Source organism: Manduca sexta, chromosome 11 (genome assembly GCF_014839805.1).
Source record: "Manduca sexta isolate Smith_Timp_Sample1 chromosome 11, JHU_Msex_v1.0, whole genome shotgun sequence".
Lineage (NCBI taxonomy): Eukaryota > Metazoa > Arthropoda > Insecta > Lepidoptera > Sphingidae > Manduca > Manduca sexta.
The window spans coordinates 6758812-6776372 of record NC_051125.1 but is presented as its reverse complement, the minus strand read 5'-3'; the positions used below and the strand labels follow the sequence as shown (position 1 = coordinate 6776372).

The 17561-nt window shown below is 35.1% G+C and overlaps 4 protein-coding genes across 4 annotated transcripts; 3 read left to right on the top strand and 1 right to left on the bottom strand.

The window, feature by feature from the left end:
• Positions 1–227: 227 nt before the first annotated feature.
• LOC115442511 (UDP-glucosyltransferase 2) lies at positions 228–5969 on the top strand. Its single transcript, XM_030167558.2, has 4 exons — positions 228–1118; positions 1198–1420; positions 3232–3448; positions 5422–5969. Exons 1-4 carry the CDS (start codon positions 306–308, stop codon positions 5702–5704), a joined length of 1536 nt encoding a protein of 511 aa, XP_030023418.2. The 5' UTR covers positions 228–305; the 3' UTR covers positions 5705–5969.
• Positions 5970–6564: 595 nt separating this feature from the next.
• LOC115441840 lies at positions 6565–7850 on the top strand. Its single transcript, XM_030166757.2, has 4 exons — positions 6565–6773; positions 6839–6878; positions 6951–7090; positions 7179–7850. Exons 2-4 carry the CDS (start codon positions 6851–6853, stop codon positions 7695–7697), a joined length of 687 nt encoding a protein of 228 aa, XP_030022617.1. The 5' UTR covers positions 6565–6773; positions 6839–6850; the 3' UTR covers positions 7698–7850.
• A 3209-nt stretch (positions 7851–11059) lies between these two features.
• On the bottom strand, positions 11060–13088 carry LOC115441851 (mitochondrial import inner membrane translocase subunit Tim9). The gene is made up of 3 exons (XM_030166768.2): positions 12849–13088; positions 11653–11748; positions 11060–11289 (listed from the first exon to the last, which is right to left on the bottom strand). The coding sequence occupies exons 1-3, from the start codon at positions 12891–12893 to the stop codon at positions 11155–11157; spliced, it is 276 nt and encodes a 91-aa protein (XP_030022628.1). The 5' UTR covers positions 12894–13088; the 3' UTR covers positions 11060–11154.
• A 503-nt stretch (positions 13089–13591) lies between these two features.
• On the top strand, positions 13592–16959 carry LOC115441830 (26S proteasome regulatory subunit 6B-like). Its single transcript, XM_030166745.2, has 10 exons — positions 13592–13729; positions 13805–13897; positions 14351–14522; positions 14619–14780; positions 14989–15192; positions 15597–15744; positions 15857–15953; positions 16030–16124; positions 16406–16564; positions 16807–16959. Exons 1-10 carry the CDS (start codon positions 13697–13699, stop codon positions 16889–16891), a joined length of 1248 nt encoding a protein of 415 aa, XP_030022605.1. The 5' UTR covers positions 13592–13696; the 3' UTR covers positions 16892–16959.
• Positions 16960–17561: the final 602 nt, after the last annotated feature.

The following is a 17561-nucleotide window of genomic DNA, read 5'->3' as shown; positions in this document are numbered from 1 at the left end:
CTCTATCTGTCGCGCTGTTGGACATTGTTTATCGCAACATTAAACATCTTAGTTCTTAAAACGTTCTTTAAACGGCTAGATTATATTGCATTCGGCAATATATTACAATGGTAGGTAATTCTTGGCCTATTGATTATTTAATACGATTGCACGATCACGTTTATAATATATAACTGTTATCTCAACCAAATCAAGGCCATGCTCGAGTTTAATAACACGTATTACAGACAGTCCATAGCGCCCAGTCGTCTCATCGAACTCTAGTTTAGCGGACGGCTCGCGGTCGTTTCCGCTCGCCTTTTACAATGAATCTGAGTGTTTTACAAGTCTTACTAGGCCTTGTGCTAATAAAACAATGCACTTCTTTAAATATATTGGGTATATATCCGTACCACGGGAAAAGTCACTTTCTTGTGTTTAGAGTATTTCTACACGAATTGGCTAATAGAGGACATAATGTCACGATAATTTCACACTACCCGGAAAAGGACCCACCAGCGAATTATCATGATATCAGCCTCGCCGGCACCATGAAGATCATCGAAGATAACACGCCCGTCGAAAAATCATACATGACCTTATTAGACGTCAGTGTGTTCTTGGGTACCATTGGAACGGAAAACTGCAAAGTGATGTTGGCAAATAAACAAGTGCAAAATCTAATAAAACAAAAACCAAAGTTTGATGTGATTCTTGTGGAACAATTTAATACTGATTGTGGTCTAGGGATCGCGTACAAGTTGGGAGCTCCTGTTGTGAGCATGTCTTCCCACACATTGATGCCCTTCCATTATCAAAGGCTAGGTATCCCTTACAACCCATCATACACTCCTTTTCACTTCCTTGGTGGCGGAAGTAAACCCACACTTTACCAAAGAGTAGAGCGTGTTGTGTTTGACTTTTATTTTAGAACAATGTATTCTTTAATAACACAGCGTAATGACCAACAGATTCTGGCACAGTATTTTGACGATATACCGCCTTTAGAAGAGTTGGCAAGGCAAAGTAAATTACTTCTACTATACCAACATTTTTCTTTAACTGGGTCAACATTGTACCCAGCTAATGTAATTGAAGTCGCTGGATATCATGTGAAGGACGCGAAACCATTAACAGGAGTAAGTATTATAATGATTAAAAAAAGGTTTATTTTTATTAAACAGACCTTTATTTCAATCATTCTTTTTTTTGTGTTAGGATTTGAAGAAATTCGTCGATGAAGCAGAAAATGGCGTTATATATATCAGTTTCGGTTCAGTAGTAAAAGCTGCTACTATGCCGTCAGATAAAGTGAAAGCTATATTGGACACAATTAATGAATTACCTTACAGATTTATATGGAAGTGGGAAGACAAAATGCTCAAATATGACAAAAACAAACTTTACATATCAGATTGGCTACCTCAAGTAGATATTTTAGGTTAGTGTTTTTTTTTATTTATGTGACATATTGTTTTCATATTACCATGACTTTAAGGTATTCCAAGACCCACCGGCCTTTATTTCGGGAAATATCACATCTGTTTTTATTCTTGGCTGGCCTATGTTTACCTAATCATACCTATTTATGACTCATACAAAACAAAATGCCAAATAATGCAATTTACCATCAAGGTAGAAACTTTATAATCTATATCTATACTATTATATAAAGCTGAAGAGTTTGTTTGTTTGTTTGTTTGTTTGTTTGTTTGTTTGTTTGTTTGTTTGTTTGAACGCGCTAATCTCAGGAACTACCGGTCCAAACTGAAAAATTCTTTTTGCGTTGGATAGCCCTATGTTCGTGGAGTGCTATAGGCTATATATCATCACGCTATACCCAATAGGAGCGGAGCAGTAATGTCTAATCTCAGGAACTACCGGTCCAAACTGAAAAATTCTTTTTGCGTTGGATAGCCCTATGTTCGTGGAGTGCTATAGGCTATATATCATCACGCTATACCCAATAGGAGCGGAGCAGTAATGTCTAATCTCAGGAACTACCGGTCCAAACTGAAAAATTCTTTTTGCGTTGGATAGCCCTATGTTCGTGGAGTGCTATAGGCTATATATCATCACGCTATACCCAATAGGAGCGGAGCAGTAATGTCTAATCTCAGGAACTACCGGTCCAAACTGAAAAATTCTTTTTGCGTTGGATAGCCCTTTGTTCGTGGAGTGCTATAGGCTATATATCATCACGCTATACCCAATAGGAGCGGAGCAGTAATGGCTAATCTCAGGAACTACCGCTTCGAACTAAAAAAATCATTTTGTATTGGATAGCCCTTTGTTCGTGAAGTGCTATAGGCTATATATCATCACGCTATGACCAACAGGAGCAGAGCAGTAATGGCTAATCTAGGAAACTAGGAGTTTGAACTGAATAGTTCTTTTGTGTTGGATAGCCCTTTGTTCCTGAAATGCTATAGGCTATATATATCATCACGCTATGCCCAATAGGAGCGGAGCAGTAATCGCTAATCTCAGGAACTACCGGTTCGAACTGAAAAAATATTTTTGTGTTGGATAGCCCTTTGTTCCTGGAGTGCTATAGGTTATATATCGTCACGCTATGACCAATAGGAGCGGAGCAGTAATGAAACATGAAGCAAAAACGGGGACAATTTATTAGTTTTGAGAGCTTCTGTTGCGTGCGCTGCGTAAACGGTTAAAGTTATGCAACAATAATGTATGACGGGATCGTTCCTCTTAAAAAGTTCTACAAAAATATATCATAAAACAAAGTCCCCAGATGCATCGGTCTGCCCGAACGTGTTCAACTCAAAAACTACCCAACGTATTAGGATAAAATTTGGTATGGAGACAGTTTGAGACCCTGGGAAGAACATAGGCTTCCGGGAAAATATATAGCGTGACTTTTATAACGGAAAACTTTAGCCTGAAAAACTTTATAACGCGGGCGGAGCCGCGGGCAAAAGCTAGTGATATTATAAAGGTGCATTTTTCAAATGTGCATGGGAATGTGTGTATCCGAATAGAACGGACAGGAGAAACTTGGCACTTTTCGATAAAAATTAAAACTACATCATGAGATCTGTGAAAAAAATATCTTCCTTAGAACAAAATTATTTAAATATAATTTGTAATTATAACATCATTCGATAGTGCTACCATCAAAAATAAAATTCTGAAAGTTAAAATGTACAGAAAACCTCAGAAAACCCTTATATACGAATTATTAAATACTTTTCGCACACAATTATAATTGCTGACTTCCCGTAATTACAGGACACAAAAAAACTGTAGCATTCTTATCCCACGGAGGCATGGGTGGCACAACTGAAGCTGTACACTTTGGTGTACCAATAGTTGCAATGCCGATAGGAGGAGATCAGCCAGCAAACGCAGCCGCTATAGAAGAGAGTGGTTTTGGACTTGTATTAGAAATAAACGACTTAACCAAAGAAAATCTACTAGCTTCATTCAAGAAAGTGTTGAATCCCAAGTAAGTTGTATAACTTAAATATTTTATTTTGGCAGTAGGCCATTATTGGCACATTATATGTCAAATGATGTAATATATAATCGATTAGAAATCACTAGATCAAGTAATCCAAGTCACTGCCTCTCTTTTAAAACATATGCACCGTTGCATATATTATTTGGTTACAATTAAGCTAAACTTTAAAACTGATCATAATATACATACTCATGTTCGGCACGATATTTAGGTATTTTATAGAATATATCGGAAAATTAGCATGTGGTTTGCCTCTTGTACAGTACTTCTTCTTGTTCTACTGCCCACAATACCAGAAATATCACGTTACGCTGCCAACCTTAAAAGGAATAACTATTAATGAAGGAAGGAAGGTTCGAAGTCTTCGGAAATTTTCCATATCATACGAAAAGCAACCACATTGAAGATTTAGATCGACTAGAATATCTCGCAAACCTAAATTCCGTGATAATGCTCTATTACATACACGATACTTAGCTTGTTATAAATTTGTTCATGGTAATAAATATACAAATAAAGATAAATAGATATCGTATCATAAACCATAATACCAATGTCGGTTATATAATTTCTTACTAGTACACATGAATCTTTTGCAAATTCGCATAATCACGAAGCGAGAGCATGATGTACGTTTCGCTATATGTGTATGTTGTATACACATAAAATGATATAGTAATATACATAACATGGTCAATGAACTCACCAAGTTCGTTATATAATAATTTATTATTCTTTCTGATTAAAGTATCAAAATTATTATGGTGCACTACTAACGCTCTACATATTTTTTAACGTGCATAGCAAAGTGACCTCTCTGCAGCTGATGGTTAGTGGGGTGAGGTGATGATTACCCCTCGGCAGTAGGCCCAATTATGCCGGCTTGTTGGAACCGGATGTACACAGGCTGATCCCGGACACGACACACTTACGGTCACTATGGCTGGTTTTAATACCTTGAAAACGTAGTTTACGTCTATAAATATAAACAGATATATTTTTATGGAAGATCTAATGATTTAATACAAATCACAAGTTTAAGTGTTTCTAAAGCATTTTCCCGTTCCCGAGTTCGAATCCTGGGTCGGGCACAGTAAAATTAGGTATCTGCTCGGCATCAGCCCGGAGGCGGGAATAGCCCGATATGGCAATAGACGCTCCTGCTTTAACATCATGGAATGAAACACGCTAGGCGAAAAGTGGGTGACTTGGTTGCACCTCTGCCTGTGTGTTTATTTTACCGCCGACAGAGCTAGTAGATCACTTAATATTTCAGTTGAGCCTACAGTAATCAGAGTATTTCTAAGAGACAACGAATATAGATTTTTTTTAAATTACCGATATTAAATTTTTCTTTTGTTAAATCATATCTATGATATGCTTTTATTTCTTATGTCGTTCTAATCTCAAAATAATAACTAGAGTAAACCCATTCTAAATATTAATCAATGCAAAGAAAAGAGGAACAATGCACATCGAAGGTTCTATTTAGTTCTATCGACAATAACCTTTGTACCGTACTTGAGTCTCACAATATTAATTATGAGCTGACATGTAATATTAGCTTCTAACAGACTCTGACGTCATTATGACCTTGTAGGTGTTTCAATGTACAATACAAACTACAAAACCGCAGCACTCTTTAAAACGTACATAACGCTCTAATCTATATATATAAAAATGAATCCCTATTTAGTTAACGGCTAGATCGATTGCACTATTTTTTTGTTGTTGTTGTGTTTGTTATTGTCAGGAGAAGGTTCTTATGAAAGAAAAAATTCAAAAAATTGCGCGGAAAATTAGAAAATTTAAGAAAACTTGAAAATATTAATTTTATATAACTGTCAAATGATTGAAATAACTATCAGCGATTGACAGAATTCGCGCTGAAAATTCATAGTTAAGACGGTACAACGTCTGTCGGGTCAACTAGTATAATATAAATATTTATTTTTCAGATTCCGTGAGAGAGTAAAGGAAATATCAAGTGCATGGCACGATCGCCCGATGAGATCTTTAGATACTGCGATTTACTGGACGGAGTACGCCGCGCGACATCCCAATTTCACTTTTAGGACTACTGCAGCCGACACGCCATATTACCAGTTCATACAACTTGACGTGTATGTAATCTTTGCCGCCATATTAGCTATAATATATATTATATTTAAAGCACTCATATACCTTTGTTGCGGATCAAAGACCAAGAAAGCAGTAAATAAAAAGTCGAAACGGCAATAAAGTATAGTTTTAAAAAGGATACAAAATTATTTTGTATTAGATTGTACCTACGGATCTCTGATCACGACTTTTATGATAAAAAACAACATTGTACTTATCAAAAAAGTATGTGTTAAAATTATGTCAATAATGATTAAATGTGGTTATAAAAAGTAATATTGGTAATCAACTGTGAGCTAGATGAGAGTGTAACGAACACAAATTTGTGTGTATGAATTTGTTAAAAACCCGTGATAAATATTTATTTAATATTAAATTATTTTTTATAAAAACTACTTTTCTTTTATTCACTCTTCGCTTTCTTTGAACCTAAAGATTTACAAATCTTTAAAATAAACCACAATGCTATATAAAATAAATAAATAATAGAAGCAATAAATAATACTAGAACAAAATAAACATCTAACAACACATATTCATGATAAATAAATATAATAGTATCAGCATTATATTATCTACTGTCACAGTGCTGGGCACGGGCTTCTTCTACTACCGAAAGGGATTAGGCCTTAATCTACTACGCAGGTCTGGTGCGGATTGATAGACTTCAAACACCCTCACAATTCCTATAAAGAACTTCTCAAGTATCCATCCAGCTTTCCTCACGATGTTTCCTTCACCGTTAAATCAAGCGATAATTCACAAAGAATACACAAATAATTTAAAAAAAGAGGTATGTGCTCTTGGGATTTGAACCTACGGACATTTGTCCCGGCAGTCCGTTACAAACCCAACTAGCTTGTCACCGCTTCGAAATATCATATAGCAAATATTCATAGACGTACATTTATATACATGCGTGGAAAATATTATAAACAGGATGCAACCTTCATTCGATTTTGGCCGTTCATAATTGCGTTCTCTTTGATGCTACCTGAATTAGAAAAAAATAAAACATTCCAAGAATAAAAATATTTCATTCTGTCACCATATACTTCAGTCATGAAATGCAATAAATCTTTATAGTAACACAAAATACCTACACCTTACAATGAAATGACCGTCCCTAATGCGTTAGCAACATGACCTTAATAAAAATGTGTTGTTTTCCGTAATAACATCAATAAAGGTAAGTTTAAGTACAGGGCTTCAAATAATTTGAAAATCATGAACACTAATGATTTATTTTTATAGTTGATATAAAAAATGGCGTGTTGCTGCAAACCCGGAAAATGTAAGTAGTTTATGTATACCTTGCGCGCATCTCTTAAATTTCATACAAAATAACTTCCCCGTTGCTTTTCAGCCAATAAATCAGCATCTAGTTGCTTGGGGCGGTGTGATCTACCAAAGCACAGATGTTTGGTCAAGGAAGACATCAAACCAGGACCCGTGCCCAAACACATGGGATGGTTGTACACCGCCAGAGATGCGCCAGAACATCAAGTAAGAACACACACACAAAACTAGAACGTACACTAAAACACACACATAAGTACCGCATAAGAAACTTATCCACATAATTTGATTTCAGTTAAGGTGTGGATGGCGTCCCGGTCATATTTCATGTCCAGTGCTCAGAAAAATCGAACAACACAACTGCTTCAAAGCCGGTGAATGTGCCCGATGCCCGTCGACGTGCTCGCGTCCGTCTTGCTCCAAGCCGTGCTGCGCGCCACCAAAATGCTTCACCATTTGCCCCTCGTCGACGTCCTGCTGCAAGCCTCCCGTGTGCGGACAACCTCTCATCAGGATCATACGACACGCCGGCCAATACAGTATCTGCACCAAACCTTCAAACATGACTAACGCCCCATCAGGACCATTCCCTTTGAAATACGTTTTAAATACCGATGATGATGATAGCTCGGCGGCTAATGCAAAATTTAGTGTTGAAGCCAAATTCAATGACTACCACTTCGACTACACTAGCTCACAAACATCATTTGTATTAGATTTCTCCCCACCTGAACCAAAATGCTATAAGCCTTGTCCTAAAAAAAGTATATTATGCATGTCTTGTCAAACAGTTAACAATTGGCCGGCTAAATGATGTCAGATCAATTTTAATTTTATACAGATCTGATATGGAATACCCACTTAGCAAATGCAAATATTCTAACACAGTATCATGTAATAAAGTACAATAAATAAAGAGTAAGCAAATGCTATTCCCAATAGTGTAATAAAAAATTATCTAAACATCCTTGGCGTAATCAATGTGTAACCCTAATTTTTTTAAGTTATTAATCTATACTTCTATAATATTATATAAAGCTGAATAGTTTGTTTGTTTGTTTGTTTATTTGTTTGTTTGTTTGAACGCGCTAATCTCAGGAACTACCGGTCCAAACTGAAAAATTATTTTTGCGTTGGATAGCCCTTTGTTCGTGAAGTGCTATAGGCTATATATCATCACGCTATATTCAATAGGAGCGGAGCAGTAATGGCTAATCTCAGGAACTACCGATTCGAACTGAAAAATTCTTTTTGGGTTGAATAGTCCTTTGTTTGTGGAGTGCTCAAAGCTCAGAACAAGAACAAGCATAGAAGGAATCTAAATTACCCTCATATACTTGTCCTTTTTTTCAAATAGGCCAAAACCGTTGAAAAGAACGAGACAAATATTATGTTGCTAAGGTCGGCTTGCGTACACTTTAAAATTATCAAATGGTTACCTTTGGTCCTCTTTATGATGCCGAATTAAAAAGCAAATAAAATGTCAAATGTTCCAACTTGCCAACCTCAAAACAATGTCACAAACGCGCCCACACAATTTAGTTACGTTATACTTCAGCGCGTGCTTTTCAAAAGTGGCTGCATGTTTTGTAATATTTTTGTTGTTAATTCAAATAAATACACAGTGCTGTTTAAGTATAATATAGCCCTACGAACAAGCAATGGCCTGCGTTATTATGGGGTGTAAATCTCATTCTTGTCGTAAAGAAAATGAAACTGAAATCATCAGCTTCCATCGGTGAGTAAACAAAAAACCTAATATATTTGCTTAAACCCTGTACATAAGTGCAAAAGTATTATTAATTAATCTTTATTATGCTGTAGTCATATTATAATCTGCTGTTGGCCATTCGATACAGTAATTATTAAGTATTTTTCATTTTTATCAATTTACGTAGTCGTGTTCAATAGTGTTGTTCTGCATATTCTGTCGATAACATAGATGTTAGTATATTGTAGTTGACTATTTTGCATAAATTGCGTTTTACTTTCAATATACGGTGGTGAAGTGGTAAAAGCCACTTGGAAACCGTGCGCGAAGGCTGGGGGTTGAGGAAACTATCTGATTTTCATAGTGTGTTTCATTGCAGATTCCCCACAGATGTTGCTATGAGGCAAAAATGGATCGTTGCCATAGCTCGTCCCAATTGGCATTGGAAAAACAGCACCGTGTTTGCTCTATGCATTTCGACAAAGTTTTATTAACTTTGAAATAAGTTATCAAACATATGTGACATGAATGATACCGCTGTGTTTTAATTTTATTGTCCCATTTTAGTAGCTTCTGTCAAATCACACCTCTTGGGTATCTTTTAATCCCTAAGAAAGTCAGAAAAGAATAGAAGGCGTACTGGCTTTCTCCTAAACGAAATTCCGGCCGATTTCTTGTTTGTTACTTACAGCGGTTTCCATTCCTTCCGAAATTTCTAAGATTTTCTTAATTTAATAATCTAAATGCTAAACCATTTTTGTGTGAATGACGTTTCGGAAGGCATGGAAACTGCTGTAAATAGCAAATGAAAATTGGATAAAATTTAGCTTGAAGAGAGCCGGTAGTTCTATAGTTTATTGTAATTTAACAGCTTCTTAACGAGTGATTTTATATACCCAGACCTCATTTGGTACTTGAATACCAAATTAGGGTTTTGATATCTTTTTTTTAACCTTTATCTAAAATAGCATTTTGCAACGGTTTGTAGTTGACTGACCGAAAAGTGTTTATTTTAGCAGGTCTGTGAATTTACCATAGCCGATAGACAAAGCATCTATCGATATCGATAAGATGTAAGAAGAGATCGCAACACAATTAAATTTCTTGCTGTCAAAGACAGAGTACACTCAAATGTCATAATGTTACTTCTATGCTTGTCATTGTTCTGAGGCTCAAAGTCATATATCATCACGCTATGACCAATAGGAGCGGAGCAGTAATGGCTAATCTCAGGAACTACCGGTTTCAACTGAAAAATTCGTTTTGTGTTGGATAGCCCTTTATTTGTGGACCGCTATAAGCTATATATCATCACGCTATGACCAATAGGAGCGGAGCAGTAATGGCTAATCTCAGGAACTACCGCCTTTAACTGAAAAAATGTTTTTGTGTTGGATAGCCCTTTGTTCCTGGAGTGCTATAGGCTATATATCATCACGCTATGACCAATAGGAACGGAGCAGTAATGAAACATGTTGCAAAAACGGGGAAACTTATAAGTTTTGAGAGCTTCCGTTGCCTGCGCTGCGTAAACGGTTAAAGTTATGCAACAATGATGTATGACGGGATTGTTCCACTTTAAAAGTTCTAAAAATATATTATAAAAACAAAAGTCCCCCGCTGCATCTGTCTGTCTGAACGTGTTAAACTCAAAACTACCCAACGTATTAAGATGAAATTTGGTATGGAGACAGTTTGAGACCCTGGGAAGAACATAGGCTCCCGGGAAACTACTACATTTATAACGGAAAACTTTAGCCTGAAAAACTTTATAACGCGGGCGGAGCCGCGGGCAAAAGCTAGTGAATCAATAAAAAGCAAAGATTTAAAACTCGTATCGCAGAACTGACAATCCTCATCTTCGAAACATAGGAATTTACTACTCTGCAAATAATGAATCATTGTCTTAAGTACCTGAAGAATTTTATCCGAGACTGCTGTGCGTTATACAGAGATGCGTTGCCCGAATTATTATTCTTGCTAACATACTATAGGAAATCGATAATTATATGGCAACAAAGCAAATTTAGTCTGCGTAACAAAGTGGGCCTTTGTATATAAAATTGTTCCACTACACTGAGTGTTTAATAACTATATTACATAAGTAGTACTGCATAATACAACATTCATTGGGTTAGAGTACTTTCGAAAAGAACATAAAAATAATTTCAGACAATACTGCGTTTGAGACAATTGTGAATCTTACGAGTGCACAGGTTTCATCCCCATACCAGAACAAATAGTAATTCCTAAATTAAACCTGTACCTTTTTTTTTTTTTTTTTTGGTTTCGCGGAGAAAGTGCCTTATTACTACCGCCCAGCCTTCGTGGGGGGCGACTGAGTGGTTATGCTGGGGTAATTATTTATTTATTAAACCTGTACCTGCCTGACCGTATTATGTGAACTTTAAGTTTGTGTTGTCAAGTACAGCTAAAGGAATTAATAAATAAAAAGTTTACAAAAATTTAAGTCATTCAACAAATATTTATTTGCCAACAGTCACGACATTATAATATCTAACTAAACATAATAAATACAACTTTACATTAGTAACTAAACTTAGCTTGGATTCCCAGATTTTTGTGCTAATGCCAACATATTTTCATTTGCAAGCATTTGGAACTCATGGAATCGTTGTGACACTCTCTGGTTCATTCGTAGATACTTCTCCATGCAATTGACTGTGCATTTGTCCTGGAAATACATAAACAGGGAATTTAGTATTTAAACAATTCATGTTATATTAATTCAAAGAAAACTAAAACTTCCATGACATTGAGGCCACCTTAGTTACATAGCTATTTTGTGTATGCAGTACAACACCTCTGTTGTAGGTCCCAAATTCGAATCAGACATCAGGCAGTGATATTGGGTTCTTTTTGCTTATTTTGAGCCTGAAGTCTCGATTTTGTACCTGATATCGCTATAGGCTCTCAACCTATCACATCACGCGGGGAACACACATAGCAAAAATTGGGTACCCTGGCACTTCTTCTAATCTCATCAAAGATAAATTTGTGATGAGTGTATACATACTGTTTATAAATTAAAACTCACCTCTGAAGGTTTTATTGATCTGGATGTAAAATCATGAATGCAATCATTGAAGCACAATTCAGACAGTTTGTTGTACTGTACCAAGAAATCTTTGAACTGGAAAAACAAAATACAAAATAGTCAGTATGAATAATCTTGTATTATTAAAGACCAAACTAACAATTTCAATGGAATCCTAACAAAAGATTTATAAATAATAGTATTTCATTGTTTTAATAGACCAGCTTTGAAGCAATATTGTTATTCCGGAATCCCTTCACACAAATAATGCTGAATTACAAAGTTTTATTAATGCACATGTATAAATAGCTTTTCTGTTCACAATACAATTTATGAAAGAAATCTGACTGGCTAAAGCCAGAAATGCTAAGCACTATGTCTAGATTCATAAAATTTTACATAATACTTATAAGTCAAAGGATGTTAAAGTGTACTAAAAAGGATTTTTTGCAAATTCATACATTAACTTATTGAAATAGTAGATGGGTGGTTAATGAGCAGTCCCAGGTAAAAGCTAGACTTACATAAACAATTTATTTATTATCAGGCAAGCATAAACGAATAAATGCCTGTATTCCTCCAATATACATCTCATTTATTAAATTTATGGTCCTCAAGATATGCTTAAAATAAATAAATTATTGTTTTTTAAATTTACAATTATCTATAGGGTCCGTTCTTGAACATATTGGGTATGCCAAGATTATATTACTTCATCAGATAGCTTGTTCGGACCATGCTCATATTATTAATTCATTTAAAACTCTATTGAAAGTTGCATATAAAGTGTGGCCACACAGAATTGCTCACTTTGGAGTACAGATGAGGGGTGACAGTTATTTTTCTAGAAACTATGAGCAATATGTGGAGAATGGACAATGTCTAGCTCAACATAATACTGGTCATCTTAATCATACCTAGCAGGTTTATTTAAGAGTGTATAAATTTGCATTGTGTTGTATGTGATCAGAGATTTCGCTACGCGTGTAACCTGCAAGCTGCGTCTTTTATCAAGATGTCACTTATTTTTTTGCCTGCTTCATCACATGCCAGACTGTTGTTGATCATATTCGATATTTTTATATTATAAATCGTCAATTTAAATATAACCCAAATTATTGATGGGGTTATTTTATGATTAATTTATGTTAGTAAAACTATGTATTAATACAGAATACATAAAAAAAAATATATACCGTTTTGATTTGATCAGCTTCACTCATTTCAGGAGGAGCAGCCATTTTTATGATCTGTTTCTATTCACTGTTACTCAATTGAAATTAAAACTTTATGGAAATTAAATACACTAAAGAAAATACTCGGAATGGAACTATTTATTCTTGAAAATTTTAGGTTAACTTAAAATAGTACCTAACTTCAAATTTCAATTTCTTTTTTTTAATACTTTGACAGCAGCATATACGTGTTGCCAGTAGAGTTATTTAAAATATAACAATGTTAAAGTGAAAGTTTCTGTTACAGTTTCCGAATAAAAGTAGAAATGAAGGAGGATCTCCACTCAGATCAATCTGAGAATCTCCAGCCATATGAAAAGGCGACATATAGAACGACGTAAGTAGTAGCAAGGAGCACAATGTTATTTAATCAGCATGTCACAACTCAAAAATTCAAAACCTCACAATAATAGCTATAGCGTAGCAAGAAGCTACAACCAAGGAAGTAAATCGGTAAGTACAACATGAGTTTTGTAAACGGAGTGAAGTGTTCTGAGTTGGTCAATATAAATATTCCTCGTGACTAGTGGAATTCGGAAATTAGATTTGATTTACAAGACTTTTTAAAATAATATATTTTTTTTAACTAGTTGAAAACCACATTATATAAATAAAAATAAATACCTAAACGTGTTACCTCTGCTAAAAAATGTAAAAATTAAAACAAAAGCTTAGAATGACTGTGTAACTTTCCTTAGTTTTTTTTTTTTTTCAATATAATACATTTTGTTTGTAACGAAACGTACATACCAAACGTCAAACTTCATTATTTGCAGTTTTCTGTGTATCTACTTATTTTTGTGAAAAAAATGGAAGAAATCGGCATTATTTTACCTGAAAAGGTAAACAAAATTAGAGAAAATACTTTAATGCACTTTTATTTGTAGTTGTCTATCTATATTGTAATATTCTTACAGGATGATCAAGTCACTGATGCCAAAGGTCTTCCATTTGCGGGTCCCCAAACTTTCGATGAGCTGGAATCTGAGGATTTATACACAAAATATAAGGTAAATCTATATTAGGTAATTCATCGTACCGATACACCTTTTTATTAACATATATTTATTAATTTCTACACGTAGTGAAAAATTAGAGGTTGTTTTCCTAATAAACAAAGACCTAAACACTTACAAATATCTTACGATGCATCTAGACTAGAGCATAATTATAGGGTGCCACGGGAGCAAAATGCAACGGGCCCTCGGCCTGAGGGCCTGGTGCACAGGATTGGTATTAAAGCTATTTTACAAATAGCTTTCACTTTTGCAAAGAAGAATAGTCTTATTGTGGCTTAAAAAAAAGTCGCCAGATTTTGTACTGACAATGGTCCCATTATTCCCATTCCCAAGGGCATCACGGGTGTAGTTACACTACTGCATTAAGAAGTAAAACAGCTCAACATTTTAATTAGCAATATAATAAAAAACTCTTGTTAACATGCTTTTTATCTAATATTACAGAAACTCCAACGTATGCTGGAGTTCTTAGAAGTACAGGAAGAGTACATAAAAGATGAGCAAAGGAATCTCAAAAAAGAATACCTACATGCTCAAGAGGAAGTGAAACGCATACAGTCTGTACCACTTGTCATTGGCCAGTTCCTTGAAGCTGTAGACCAAAATACTGGCATAGGTAAGATACTCTTAACACTATACATATGTATAGATAATATTAGTTGTGTACAATAATGTATGTAACTTTTGGTTTCTAAAATGTATAATCTTCTAGTGGGCAGCACAACTGGATCTAACTACTATGTGAGGATTCTGTCAACAATTGACAGAGAGCTACTTAAACCCTCAGCATCTGTGGCACTACACAAACATTCAAATGCTCTAGTGGATGTCCTGCCACCAGAAGCTGATAGCTCTATTTCTATGTTACAAGCTGGTAAGTGAATATTTTTTTTTGAAAATTAAGTTAAATTTATTTTAAGCATCCTTATTTTCACAGATATTGAATATTATAGTACAATTTATGAAATATGCCATGTGCTATTAGTTCCTAACTTCTTGTTAAGTGTATAAATCATTGTCTGAATGAAATGTGTAAAAGAAAATCTCATACAAAATTTGATTATTGAAATTATACCATACAGATGAAAAGCCTGATGTCCAGTATTCGGATATTGGTGGCATGGACACACAGAAACAAGAGATACGAGAGGCTGTAGAGCTGCCTCTCACTCATGTGGAGCTGTACAGGCAGATTGGTATTGAGCCACCACGTGGTGTACTCATGTACGGCCCACCTGGTTGTGGCAAGACCATGTTGGCTAAAGCCGTTGCTCATCACACTACAGGTAGCTATTGAATTTTTTTAAGACATTGACAAGGGTGCACACCACACAGAGAATTTATTGTCATATAATGGCGTGTTCCTGAATACCTATGATACAGATCTTTTCATGGGTTTTTGTGAAACATGTCACAATCTACTCAGGCTGGCCATATCTTGGTATGGTTCTATCATTACCTTAACACTCATCTGTCATAGATCAATGAAGAATAAAAGAAGAAACCTTGGGTTAGCAATTAGCACCATAAGTTTATAGACTGCCGTAAAAAAATTAAATACACTAACTGATCATACTATGTTCTATGTTCAACTGCGAGTTATTTTTATTTATAGCTTATAGGCTTCCGTTTGACCTATCTCACCTGATGGTAAGTTATGAATCAAAATAATTCAATTTTGTTTTTATAGCGGCGTTCATCCGTGTCGTGGGATCGGAATTCGTCCAAAAGTACTTGGGTGAAGGCCCTCGTATGGTTCGAGATGTGTTCCGTCTCGCAAAGGAAAACAGTCCAGCTATTATCTTCATTGATGAAATTGACGCTATCGCTACTAAAAGGTAAACGAAATAGTATAATTATTTATTAGTTTTAAAAAATCACTATGAAAAAAAATTGAAAATATATTATAATCGATAATTATCTTATATGATTTTTTTTTCTTTTTCACAGATTTGATGCCCAAACTGGTGCTGACAGAGAGGTGCAAAGAATCTTATTAGAGTTGCTTAACCAGATGGATGGCTTTGATCAAACAACCAATGTTAAAGTAAGATCATCATATCATTATATTAATTTGAAATATGTATGGAAAGTTTTAAATTAATATTACATTATCATTTCAGGTAATTATGGCCACAAATCGTGCTGATACCTTAGATCCCGCTCTACTTAGACCTGGACGTTTGGATAGGAAAATTGAGTTCCCTCTACCTGACAGGTAAATCTACTTTTTTATACGCTTGTAGATATTGCAGTCACCTCATGTACACTAAAAGATGTTTTCAATATTAGAAGTATTAATTGATTACGCTTTCAGAATAACCGCTTAGCCACGAGCGGCGGCGTGGGTAGCGGGAAATACAATTGTACCGAAACTTGTAACTCCTTTCGTGTGCCTATACAACTTCTTTTTCCTGGCACCTGTGTCCCAGCTCGTGGCCGAGCGGTATGTACTACGTAGGTACTCTGCCATAAAATGACAAATATATTTATTTACAGACGTCAAAAGCGATTGATCTTCTCAACTATAACAGCAAAAATGAATCTGTCTGAAGAAGTAGACTTAGAGGAGTTTGTAGCGCGGCCCGACCGTGTCTCCGGGGCTGATATCAACGCCATCTGCCAAGAGGCCGGCATGCACGCAGTCCGTGAGAATAGGTAAGAAAATCTTTGGTCTATATAGGAGTAACATCCAATGTGTTGTTTAATTAAACTTCTACATGTGGCTTGCTATGTTTTGCCGACGGCTTATGTTTTATTTAATATTGGTTGCAATTATGTTAGTTTATTGTATGTATTCAAATGTGCCATAAGTATATATGTTTAAATGACATCATGTTAATTGTACTTTTTTATCGTAAAAAGTATAAAAAATAATAATAACTTATTCTCTTTTTCAGATATATCGTCTTGCCTAAAGACTTCGAAAAGGGCTACAAAAATAATATCAAGAAGGATGAAAGTGAATATGAATTCTACAAGTAAATTTCTAGTGTATTTAAGATGTTTTAATGTGTATTAATTGGTAATTAAAACTCTTTGTCGTAATCTTATCCTTATTTAATTACCAAATGTATTCTTCGTAATTAAAAAAGAAACACTGAATGATATTACGTACAATATCCAATAAAAACAGTTTTGTACAGAAGGAGGGGTATCTTATGACATGCCATTTATTAGACTGTCTAAGCAAACATTGTGACCCATATCTGAAATAAATTTTGAGACAACTCAGTAAGTGAAGATACCTCTGTAAATGGCGCATTATACCTGGATATATTATTATCTAACTAGCTTTTTCTCGCGGCTTTACCCGCATGGTCTAGTTTTAACGGGATAAAAGTTCATATTATCCTTATCCAAAGTCTTGAAACTAGGTATACCAAATTTCATCGAAATCAGTTTAGGGGATCAGATCATGTGTTTGATACGTTTTTGAAAATTTTAACGTAGTGAATAAAAATACTTTTACTATTACTATATTATTTGAATGTCGTGTTCGAGGACACGAAGCCGAAGATCAAGTATTTAACAACCTGTAGGCAGTCTTTCATATATCACTAATCGAATACGCAATCGTAGAAATAAATTGTCAAGACCGAAACAAAATATGCTGTGTTGGTTGATAATAACAAAATCTCGCGTCTGATTTTTA